The sequence below is a fragment of the Mirounga leonina genome, unplaced genomic scaffold (assembly GCF_011800145.1).
Source record: "Mirounga leonina isolate KUSES-001 unplaced genomic scaffold, KU_Mleo_1.0 Mir_366, whole genome shotgun sequence".
Classification (NCBI taxonomy): domain Eukaryota; kingdom Metazoa; phylum Chordata; class Mammalia; order Carnivora; family Phocidae; genus Mirounga; species Mirounga leonina.
Window position 1 is genome coordinate 25475385 of NW_023270709.1, and position 12190 is coordinate 25487574.

Sequence of the window (12190 nt, forward strand, 5' to 3'; positions counted from 1 at the left end):
TCTCTCATGAATAAATAAATAAAATCTTTAAAAAATAAATAAATAAAAATAAAAAAATAAAAATAAAAAAATAAAAAAAAGAATATTCCCAGAGGAATCAACCTATAGGCATATTCTTGGAGGAATTAAGCTCAATATTTAATTTCTGATTAGACAAATACTGGACTTCATGCCCAGTCAGTCCCAAAAGACTACGTGACCTCACTACTGTCCTGTCAGACTGCAAACACATCTTAGATCACCTCGTCCAAGAAATCTGTCACTTTAGCCTCAACGGGTATTTGGGTTTCTATGAGATTCTCAATGCATCTAATTTGATGGGATGTTTTGCTCAGTGCCATCCAATTCTGAATAGACAGCAAATATTTCTACTACTTGGACCCTGAAAGAAGGACTATTCCCATAGAAGACATACCTGCTGTGTCGATCCTCAAGACTTTGAAGAGCAAGGAATCGGCCTTCTCCTTTGAGAGCTGCCTATGCAAACTGTGGACCACGTCGGCAGCTTTGAGAACCTCGAAAGGCGGCCCACTCTGGACATAAAACACAATCACGGTGCTGCAGAGCAGACAAGAGGGAGGACAGCCACGGGGTCAGGCAGTGACCGACATGCCACATCCGCACCGGCCGTCTGACCTGGGAGGGTTTTGACTGCCCCAGCCGGGTGGTTTGGCAAGGACACGGGGACGTATCTCGTGGGCCAAGGAACTGATCCGTTTCTAGTCACAAATAAAGGCTCTTCAGCCCCAGAGCTATCTATTCACCTGATGACAGATAGACCTTTAGATTAAGAGGAGCAATATGCGTATGTGTGCAAACAGACTCAGCCGAGCGCGGGGAGATGTCCTTACTTTTATCTGTTTATTGAGATATAATTTACTTCCACTGGAATTCACCCTTCTAAATCGCATCACTCAGCGGCTTTTAGTATATTCACTACACTGTGTAACCATCGCCATCATCTGACTCCAGAACATTGTCATCACCTCAAGGAACCCTGTGCCCATTAAGGAGTGACTCTTCTTCATCCCTTCCTCTCTTCAGCCCCTGGCAACAACTCATCCACTTCCATCTCTCCTGGTTTGACGGTATGTCTGATACAAATGAATACACGAGGCATTCTGTCCCGCTTCTTCCACTTTGCATGATGTGTCCCAAGTTTATCCACGTCCCACTGTCTACCACAAATTCCTTCCCTTTTATTGCCAAACCACATTCCATTGTACGGACATTGCTCATTGAGTTTATCCATTCATCAACTGCTGACGTTTAGATTGTATCCACTTTTGGCTGAACGTATAAATCTTCATGTGCATGTTTCTGTGTGGACACACATTTATTGTTTCTCTTGGGTATGTATCTCCGAGTGGAATCACTGGGTCGTCTGGGAACTACGTTCAGCATTCTGAGGAACTAATTCCACACTGGCTGCACCCCTGTACATTCCCACCAGAAATGCAGTGTTCCAATCCTTCCATGTCCTCGCCAACGCTTGTTATGGTCCGTCTTCTGGATTACAGCCAACCTAGCGGGTGTGAAGTGGTATGTCAAAAGGATTTTGCTTTGCATTTCCCAATAGCTAATGACGTTGAGCACCTTTTCATGTGCTGATTAGCCATTTGTATGTCTTCTCTGGAGACATTTCTATTCAAATCTGTATTCGTTTTCAAGGTTGCCATTAAAAGTACCATAAACTGGGTGGCTTATAACAATGGAAATTTATTCTCCTACGGTTCCATAAGCTAGAAGCTCAAAATCAAGGTATTGTCAGGCCATCCTGTCTCTGAAGGTGTTAGAGGAAACCATGCCCCACACCTTCTTGCAGCTCTCCACAGTGGGCGTGCTTGGAGACCCATCAATCCACTGTCACCTGGTGATCTCCCTGTGTGTCTGTCTCTGAGTCTCTTCTCTTCTTACAGGGACACAATCACCCTGGATGAAGGGTCCACCCTACGGCAGTTTAACCTTATCTCAACTATTTCCATCTGCAGAGATCCTGTTTCCAAATTAGGTCACACAGGTAGTAGGGGTTAGGATGTAAATGTATCTTTTGAGGGGCCACAACTCAGCCTACAAGTGTTTTTATCATGAAAGGCTGTTGGATTTCATCAAATGCTTTTTTTCTGTGCCTACTAAGATGATCATATGGTTTTTGTCCTTTATTAATAGGGTTTATTACATTTATTGATTGACTTACCCTGCATGCCTGGGATAAATCCCACTTTGGCTAGGGTGTCTACATCTTTTAATATGTTGCTGGATGCAGTTTCAAAGTATTTTGTTGAGGATTTCTGCTTCTATATTCATAAGGGACATTGGTCAGTAGTTTTCTTGGGAATGTCTCTGGTTTTATTTTTAGTTTTATTTTTTTTAAAGATTTTATTTACTTGAGTAGAGAGAGAGAGAGTATGAGCAGGGGAGGGGGCAGAGGGAGGGGGAGAAGCAGACTCCCTGCTGAGCAGGGAGCCCTACATGGGGTTCAATCCCAGGACCCTGGGATCATGACCTGAGCTGAAGGCAGACACTTAACCGACTGAGCCACCCAGGTGCCCCTCTGTCTGGTTTTAATATCAGAGTAAAAACTGGCCTCCTAGAATGAGTTGGAAAGTGTTCCCTCCACTTCTCTGTTTTGGAAGAACTTGTGGAAGCGGTGGTAAATCTTTAAATGGTTTGGTAGAATTCACCAGTGAAGCCATCTGGTCCTGGGCTTGGTGGGAAGTTACTGATTACTGATTTAATCTTCACTTGCTATAGGTCTGTAAAAAATTTTAATTTCTTCTTGAGTCAGTTGGTATAGTTGTGTCTTTCTAGGATTGTGTCCATTTCATCCAGGTTAACTAATTTGTTGACATACAATTACTCAAAGAATAATCCTTTTTATTTCTATATGGTTGGTAGGAATATCCCCTTTCATTCTTCATTTTACTAATTTGAGTCTTCTATTTTCTTGGTCAGTCTAGCTAAAGGTTTATCAATTCTGTTGATTTTTCAAAGAAATAGCCTTTGGTTTTGTTGATTTTCAGACTTGTTCAGTGTTTGATATTTTGTAAGTAAGGGAAATGTGTGATTTGTTTTGAAAGAATGAAAAAATAATGAAATTTATGAAAAAGTAATTAAAATTCTATGAAAAAATAATTAAAATTCTTTTAACTTGGTATTTTTCTAAGTAAACTTCAGTTGTCTGGGAAAAAAACCTGAACAGAGTAGCTGACAATAACTGGCCAATGGATTTACTGTGAATGGTAGATTTTCATTCCCATACTCTTTCTCTCCTCCCACCCACCCTACTACTCATAGATTGGATAAGCATTCAAAAACAAAAGCTCAATTAAATATATAAATCTTATATAAAGGGCAGAGGTTTAGCCTCCTACACTCCCAGAAGACAGCAATGGTAATCGATGCTCCTCTCACACCGAGAGAAGCCTCAGCCCTGGGAATGTGGGGTAGGGATGAAGTCTGGCTGTGACGCATCCTCTGTGCCAGCCCCAGGCCATTTGCACGACCTCTGAAGATAGCAGAGCTAACAACCAGTTCCGGCTGATGATTGCTAACTCCTTCATCTGGAACATTCTCGGTCAACAAACATTTACTGAGACTTGTAGGAGGGACCTGGAATGACGTTGTCCTTACTGCTGCCCTTTGAGAAAAAGAATGTATGGATGGGATACAAGCATGTGCAAACCCAGACAACACGCAAAGGGAACAAACAGGATCCTGCCGGACAGGTATGCAGCTCACACCTGAGGTCCGAGTGGGCCTGGATCTTCTGAACCTTAACGTCTGAGTCTGGCACGTTCAGCAGGGCCGCCAGGTGTCTCATGAGGGTGTCCTTCTGTTGCTCGGTCAGCCGCCCCACGCCCACCTGCAGGGTCAGCTCCACCAGTCCACTCTTCCTAGGGTCTGCGAAGCCAGAACACACGGGAGGTCCGCTCTGAAATCCTGCTGGACAACATAAGGGGCAAGGCCCGCACAAGGGTTTAAAGAGTTTAAAATGATCCCGGGGTAACTTCTCAGGACTTAGGACTTTTCCTGGGAGATCTCCTGGGGAACCTAAACAGCCTCTGGGCTACCTTGAAATTTTGGCTCCGCACACCCTTCCCTCAGCCTCAGCTGCGGGAGCTGCTCTCGCCCCGTTTTCGTGGGGGGCTTGGAGGCCCCTCACTGGAGCTGCTCCCCCGCGCTCCCACCCTGAAGCTCATGCGTCTGCTTCACTTTCTGACAGCAACACCGAAGGGACACAAGATTCCTGCTGCCACATTCAACTCCGTGTCATGAGCTGAGAGGCCGGGTCTGTCTGGGGATACACAGTGAAGAGAAGGAAAGCCGCACTGTGGCTCTGGCCAGGAGCGGAAGCCAGCCACGGGAGGCACCCCAGCCGGGGGGACCCCGTCCACTGCGAAGAGTCCGAGAGCGGGCCGCCTACATCACAGACCAGCACGTTAGCCCAGGCGCACCTGGCCGCACTTCCACGGTGGCCGTGTCCGTGTCCGAGGCCCCCTGACCATCAGCAACTTGCAAGCGGAACGTGTAGACGCCCTCCACCAGATTGGTAAGCTGCAGGGCTGCGCTGCGGTCGGAGCCCTCGATGACATCCTGCAAAATAATGCGATTCTCAAGTCGATGCTCAGTTCCCAACTTCTGGCCCACTGCTGATCCCAGACCTCAGGGGCCTATGTTTCTAATGTGTGCATGACTGTAAGGGGCAGGCTGAAGAGGAAGGGGCTGGTGGGTTAGCTGAAGAGAGGGGAATCCTCAGCAGCGCTTCCAAAGACAGCACCAGGACGCACAGATTCCTCAGACAGGACTAATGGGCTGCACTTAGTAAGGGCTGTCCAGCCATTACCGAATTGTTCAGTTCATCCAACACAGGGGATAACCGTTGAAATGAGGGTGAAGCACCCCCTCTGGAGAGTTTCTGGAGATTTTCAAACACAGTTTTACAATAGTCTCTAATGTATCACATTTACCTTCTCAAATGACCCAAGAGCCCAAGTAGAATATTTCCGCTCCCGGGGGATCCAAGCTCCAAAGGATTAGAGAAGAATCTCAGACACCCCTGCTCTGCACTTGGTGACAGAAGAGGGTGGTAAGCAAAGGTAACAAGTGCTCTGAACAGAGAGTCGCTATACCTTGAAGCTAATCTACCTTTTGGCTGAAGAGCATTCATTCCAGAGGTGCTTCAGCAAGTATAAAGCATGTTCAGTTCCTTCCTTGTGACCACTTCTCTTATTTTTTTTAAGATTTATGTATTTATTAGAGAGAAGGTGAGAGCGTGCATGCACAAGCTGGGGGGAGGGGCAGCGGGAGAGGCAGAGAAGCAGACTCTCCGCTGAGCGTGGAGCCCGACAAGGGGCTCGATCTCACAACCCTGAGATCATGACCTGAGCCGAAATCAAGAGTCAGACGCTTGGCTGACTGAGCCACCCAGGTGCTGCTCATCTCCCCCCTCCCCACAAGACCACTTCTCTGGGGCACGTCCAAGAGTGTATCTGCAACTCTCAAGTCCTTAGCAACAGCAGGAGTGAAGATGTACCTAAAAGTATAGCCTAAGAAGTGGAGGGATCTATGCGGAGAAACGTCTGCCAGGAGCTAAAAACTTGGGTCTGCCTGGTTTGATTAAGGATGAGTTGGTTGACCTTGGCCAAGTCATTTTCCATCTCTGAATCTCGCTTCCTGTACTTGTGAAATGGGAACAGCGATCCTGGACCAACTGACCTGTTTGGCAGGATGGGAGGAAATGGAAAGAAACCACTTGGACCCAAAGAGGAACAGCGGGGAAGCTGAGGAGCAGAACGATTCCCACGGGAAGACTTGGCTTTAAAGTCCCCCCCCAGGCTGTGGTCTCCTACCCCAATGCAAAGTCTGGTCTGGGAAGACTTCAGCCTTTGCTTGAATCTAAGAGTAGCTGGCTGCCTCCGGGCCTCAGAGGAAACCCAGAAGCATAAACACCTTAGTGGGGAGCATGGAAAGGGAGATGAGGTCATAATAGAAATGCTGCTAAGGACTTAACTGTGTGGCCTTCACTTTCATCTGCTGAAGCCCTAGCCCCTAGTGCAACTGACTGTGTTTGAAATCGGGCCTGTAGGGAGGGAGGTAGGGGTTCCATGAGGTCATAAAGGTGGGGCCCTGATTCCACAGGATTAATGTGCTTGAAGAAGAGACCGCAGAGAGCCAGCCCTCCCTCCCTCTCTGCTGTGTGGGGAAGGCAGTCACCTGTGAGCCAAACAGAGAGCTCTGACCAGGAGCCAAATCATCCAGAGCCTTAAGCTTGGACGTCACAGCCTCCAGAACTGGGAGACACGTCTGTCTGTCGTGGAAGCCACCCAGGCCACGGTATTTCCTTACAGGAGCCCGAGCAGACTGACTCGGCGTGATGTAAGCGGGACGGCTCTCATGGAGCACTCACCCCAGCAGCTGGGCTCTGGCCGTCCCGGACCCACAGGTAGGACACAACTCCTTGGTCATCGGTAGACCTCGAACCGTCCAAAGTAACGCAGTTATTGGGAAGCACAAGCACGTGGCGGCCACCGGCGTGGGCTCTGGGAGGACTGTTATTTCCTAAGTCAAACAGCAAAGATGAAAGCAAAGAGACGGATGTGAAACGCAGGGGGCAGAAGAGTGCGGTAGACTATCCACGATGGCTCCATCTTGCACATACGCAGATTTAAGAGCCGAGAGGCACTGTTTTCCACCCGTAACATATAGACGTTCTTGTAGCTCTGTTTACGCGTAGCTGTAATCTGGTGGTCTGTATACTGGGGAGATTTCTAACAACATGACAGTTTCTTTTTGAAAAAGAGAAAAAATTACCTTACTTACTAGGGTCCAGAAAGGGAAAATATTTTAGTTTAAAATATATTCTGAATCATTATGTACTGGTCCACACTCTCTGGCCATAGAAATATTTATTTCTACCAGGGCCACATCTTGCTTAAGCAAATCAAAACTTGACTCAAAAACAATCAGGCCTTCACTCCTCCAACTGTGTGTTAAATATGCATGAACAATGTTAAGAGCCATTTCTGATAAAATCGACTCAGGAGGGAGGAGCCAGGAGAATGGGGTGCAGGGAGAGACCATAATAAGACACAGCCCCACTGTGAGGATGAGGCTGCTGTGAGGGAAATCTGCGTGTTCAGGTGGCGTTCTGGGACCCTACCTGACCCTTGACCCCTTGCAAATGCCCCTTAAAAACAAGTCAAGCAAGTCATGGGGTGAGCATAGCCAGATGTTGATCCCAGGGAGCAACGAGCATCCCGCCAATCACCAGCCACTTTCCTCCTGAGAAAACACCCCAGAGGTCAGAGCAGAGGCACCTGGTACCGTTAGCAGCATTTCCACATTGTCCACCACACGCCTTTTCTGGGAGGACTTGTGGGGAGAACCTGGTGTAAAGGAGGCTTAATTCCACCGTAGACCAAGGGGGAGGTGGAACCCACAGAAACAGACTGGCAGTAAGACTGCGTAAGCCCAAAAATCCTTCTGTGAGAAATGATTACTAGACCCTCTCTCGCTTCAAGGCTGGACTTAAGGCAGCCACCCCCTTCCATGCTTATGTCCCCTCAATCTTGAACTCCGTCAGGACGCTCCCCAGGCACTCTCCGGACACTCCATCGCCACAAATCTGCTATGTCCAAACTCAACCCCCTGCAAACCCAGGGATGCTCTTCTCTGGACGGAGGTCAGAGCATGGCACCACCACCCACCCATGCACTGAAGTCACTGTCCCTGAGTCATCAGGACACCCACCATCCTTCTTCCCTCCAGAACCACTGAGGCATCAAGTCCTGAGACTTCAGGCTCTAAGATGTCTTTCTAGTCAATCATTTCCCCCCTGCTCTCCCTGCTGCTGACCTCTCTTCCCATCAAACCATCACCTGCTTTAAAAATCCCTAACTCTCAGGTAAAATGATGTGGTGCTAGGGTTTGCTTTAAAATACTCCAACCAATGGGGTGCCTGCGTGGCTCAGTTGGTTAAGCGACTGCCTTCGGCTCAGGTCATGATCCTGGAGTCCCGGGATCGAGTCCCGCATCGGGCTCACTGCTCGGCAGGGGGTCTGCTTCTCCCTCTGACCCTCTTCCCTCTCGTGCTCTCTGTCTCTCATTCTCTCTGTCTCAAATAAATAAATAAAATCTTTAAAAAAATAAAATAAAATAAAATAAAATACTCCAACCAAAATAAAAGAAAATATGAATGGCTAGACGACACAAGATTGGCAAACTGCTCTTGGCTGTTGAAACTGGGTGATAGGGACATAATGGTCCAATGAGCCTACTTTCTCTACTTTTATATATGGTTGAAAATGTCCAGAGTAAAACATCTGAAAACAGCCAGACCCATGTCACTTTGCTGATAAAACTGCTTCAGCCTCTCCTGCCTGGCCAGCAGACGAAGTCCCAGCCTCCTTGGCCTGACACATGACCCTTCACAGGTTGAGGCAGAAGCTCAGCCACTCCCCAGCACACCCACCACTGGCTGGTCTACAGTACCTGACTTTGTCTGTCCAGCATGCTCTTGGACACCCCTGTGCTTCAACACATCATGATCTTCCATCCATCCATCCATCCATCCACCCACCCATCCATCCACCCACCCATCCATCCACCCACCCATCCATCCATCCATCCATCCATCCATCCATCCACCCATCCATCCATCCATCCATCCATCCACCCATCCATCCATCCACACATCCATCCATCTACCCATCCATCCATCCACACATCCATCCATCCATCCACCCATCCATCCATCCATCCACCCGTCCACCCGTCCACCCATCCGTCTGTCCGTCCACCCACCCGTCCGTTTGTCCATCCATCCATCCGTCCATCCACCCATCCATCCATCCATCCACCCATCCATCCATCCACACACCCATCCATCCATCCACCCACCCACCCACCCATCCATCCAACCATCCATCCATCCATCCATCCATCTGTTCCAGTGCCCAGCATTTGTGAGTTGACATGAGCCTTGCATTGTGCCCCAGAGGACACAGAAATGTCTGGAACGAAGGTCCTCAAGCAGAGTGGCACAAGACTAGACCACAAGTTAACAAACAATATGGAACTTGAAAACATCTCTGCTCTTCGATTCCCAGGGAGGAGAGAGCGAGCATAACGCCATCACATGGACGCGGGTGTTTCATTGCCAGTAGTCACAGAAGAAGAGGGAAGCCCATAGAAGGTTCACTCGACACACAAAAGGAAATGCTGTTTCTCTGCAGAGGGAGACTGGGAACAGCGAGCATGCTCAGGGGAAGAATGGCTTTTTCTTGGCCGACATGAGTTCAGAGTCTGCGGTGAACCGATAAATACCAGTGCTTCTGAACAATCATGGCTGAGGGTCTTGTGAGACGGGAAAGAAGGTGCCCACCTGCCCCGGTGCCAGGACTCACCCTTCTTCACGGCCACAGTGAGGGTGGTTGTGCTGCTCAGCCCCTGCCCATCAGTCACCGTCAGACGGAAGCGGTGGGTCCCCACCCGGAGCCTGCGCACCGTGGCTACGGCGTCGTCGGGATTTTCCATCTGCACGGCGCCAGGGCCTCTATGGAACGGAAGTGAACAACAAAGCAGAGCAGGCATGGTATTCTGATTATGGCAGGCACGATGTTTGTGTCCTTATAAAAGCCCGTTTCTACAGCTAAAACACAGCATCTAGAGAATTCCAAGATAACTTTTTAAATCCACTTAAATTCTCTAGTTCAGGGTACGGGTCATAAGCTAATGCCTATTTTAGAATGAGCCTGCGGGATTTTTGGGGGGTTATTTTTTAAGATTTTATTTATTTATTTTAGAGAGAGTGCACACGCAGGGGAAGGGGCAGAGGGAGAGACAGAATCGCAAGCAGACTCTGCGCTGAGCGCGGAGCCCAACACGGGGCTCAATCTCACGACCCTGAGATCATGACCTGAGCTGAAACCAAGAGTTGGGTGCTTAACCGACTGAGCCACCCAGGTGCCCCCAGACCTGTTTGGTTTTTTTTTAAGTTGAGCTGTCAGTGAAATGATCTGTCCTTACAAAATGGAGTCTTAGAAACTACTCCCATTCCCTCTTTGAATGAAATTAGGTTAAATCCTCATCTATCTTGATAGAGAGTATGGAAGAGGAAGGGATGAGCCAGATCACAGATCTCCGAAGGGCAATTACAGTGCGGTTATTAAGACTGTGGGCCCTGTCGTCGGAAAAACCCAGCTGCCCCCCTTACCGTCTGGGCAAACCTAGGCTTGTGATGTCACTAGGCTCTGAGAGGCAGAGCAGATGGTTTGAGTGAGTGTAGCCAGGAGGCCTCTGAGGGCCTCCCACAGGTCTCCCAGCACCTCGTCGGTTGTGAAGCTCTCCCACCCCAGATGGCCCTGTCCACACTTGATCTGCTCTTCAACAATGCTCCTCACTCCCCAGCATGCTCGAGTTGACTAATTTGGGCCCTCCAGAGAGGGGGCGATGTTAGCCCTGGGCCAGGGACGTGACCCCCATGGCTCAGGGGTAAGACGGCCTACCGGACGTGCTCCCAGTGGTAGAGGACGATGCCCTGGTCGTCAGTGCTCCTGCTGCCATCCAGGGTGGTGCTCTCCACCGGGAAGACCAGCTCCTTGTCCGGGCCGGCCACAGCCACCGGAGGCCTGTTGCTTTCTAGAATTACAGAAATGGTGGGAAACACTATTATCTCTTGGGATTAAGTCTTCGATCCCCTGCTTTCTTGATTTTGGCAAATTACTCCTATTTGGATCAGGCGGGGACTAGAGTGTACGGGACACCCGGGGGAATCCTGGGGAGAAACACTGCAGTTTTGAGGGTGAGGCTGGGGGGTACAGACAGAAGGAAATATTGTTCCCTAATACATATATGTCTGGTTTCCTTAAAAAACCTCAAGGGGCGCCCTGGGTGGCTCAGTCCGTTAAGTGTTTGACTCTTGGTTTCGGCTCAGGTCATGATCTCAGGGTTGTGAGATCAAGCCCCCCACCACCGTCAGGCTCCACACTGAGCGGGGAATCTGTTTGAGGATCCCCCCGACCTCGTGCATGTGTGTGCGTGTGTAATCTGTCTCTCAAATAAACAAACAAATAAAATAAAAGACCTGGAAAGTCATGGAGTCAAGAGAGAAGGAAAAGGAACAGGATGGGCAGATGAACGGAAGAAGGACTGGGGAGAGTGGGGGCAGGCAGGCAGGAACTGGAAGGAAGTGAGTTGACAGCTGCTTTGTCAGGCAGGACTTACTTCATTTTGTCTTTGTAGCCTCAGGGCCTAACACAGTGCCTGGTAAAGAATAAATGCTCGAAACATTTCAGTTAAGTGTTGAACAACAGTTAAACGTATAAGGGGTGCCCGGCCAGCTCAGCCAGTAGAACACACGACTCTTGATCTCGGGGTTTTAAGTCCAAGCCCCGCGCTGGGTGTGGAGAGGACTTAAAAATAAAATCTTAGGAAAAAAAAAAAGATTAAAAAAAGCAAAAGATATAAAGTATTGCTGATATTGATATTGAAATAGACAAATTTTCTGTTAAAATAAAAGTCATGGAGTCAAAAACTGAGGCAGCTATGACCCAGTATCTGGACCATGTCCACCCTCACTGTGCTACTCAGTAAAGTTCAGTGAGGCCGTGGTTTCTCTTGTCCTTAGGATCAAACGCGTGACCACCCATTACAAAGCCCTGGATGGGAGCCCCACCTCTCTCCAGAGCATCTCTTGGCATTCTAATCCCTGTACCTCACACTCCCATGTCCTCGCTGCTTTCTCTTGTCCCACTACGTTCTTTTTAATTCCTTCAACTACCAAACTCCCTTTCATCCCATGGCTTTCATACACTGTTTCCTTCACCTAAAAAACTCTTCCTCTTGCCCTTCTCTCCCCAGATTCACCTGGCCAACTGCAGACCTGAGCTCAGGTAAGACTCTCTGCAGATGCCTCAAGCCCACATAGGTGGGTCCTTTCATGGGCTCCAGCAGCGCTGTGTCCATCCCCTAGAAATGCACCGATCCTGTGGTTTTTCAGTGGACTTCCCCATGAGCCCTGGGAGGACAGAGACCAAGTCTTTCTTGTTTAATTCCACATCCCTGGGGTCTAACCACTAGCACTTACTACATACTAAGTGAATAAATAAAACAAATAAATGCGTTGCCTATAAGCTGAGTGTATTTTCAGTTGCCAGTACACTGGATGGTTACTGGGATTAGCAGCATC

At 48.6% G+C, this 12190-nt stretch overlaps 1 protein-coding gene across 3 annotated transcripts in view; it reads right to left on the reverse strand.

Moving 5' to 3' along the window:
• Positions 1–12190, reverse strand: part of KIAA0319 (KIAA0319 ortholog) — a 96800-nt gene that overhangs the window by 10150 nt on the left and 74460 nt on the right. For 2 of the 3 annotated variants that reach the window (XM_034985780.1, XM_034985781.1), the window contains exons 12-17: positions 10509–10641; positions 9408–9556; positions 6410–6561; positions 4458–4596; positions 3744–3942; positions 416–558 (exon numbers count right to left, since the gene is read on the reverse strand). In XM_034985780.1, coding sequence (XP_034841671.1) covers positions 416–558; positions 3744–3942; positions 4458–4596; positions 6410–6561; positions 9408–9556; positions 10509–10641 — 915 coding nt within the window. The remainder of the gene's footprint in view (positions 1–415; positions 559–3743; positions 3943–4457; positions 4597–6409; positions 6562–9407; positions 9557–10508; positions 10642–12190) is intronic. The other variant, XM_034985782.1, reaches the window with a different exon arrangement.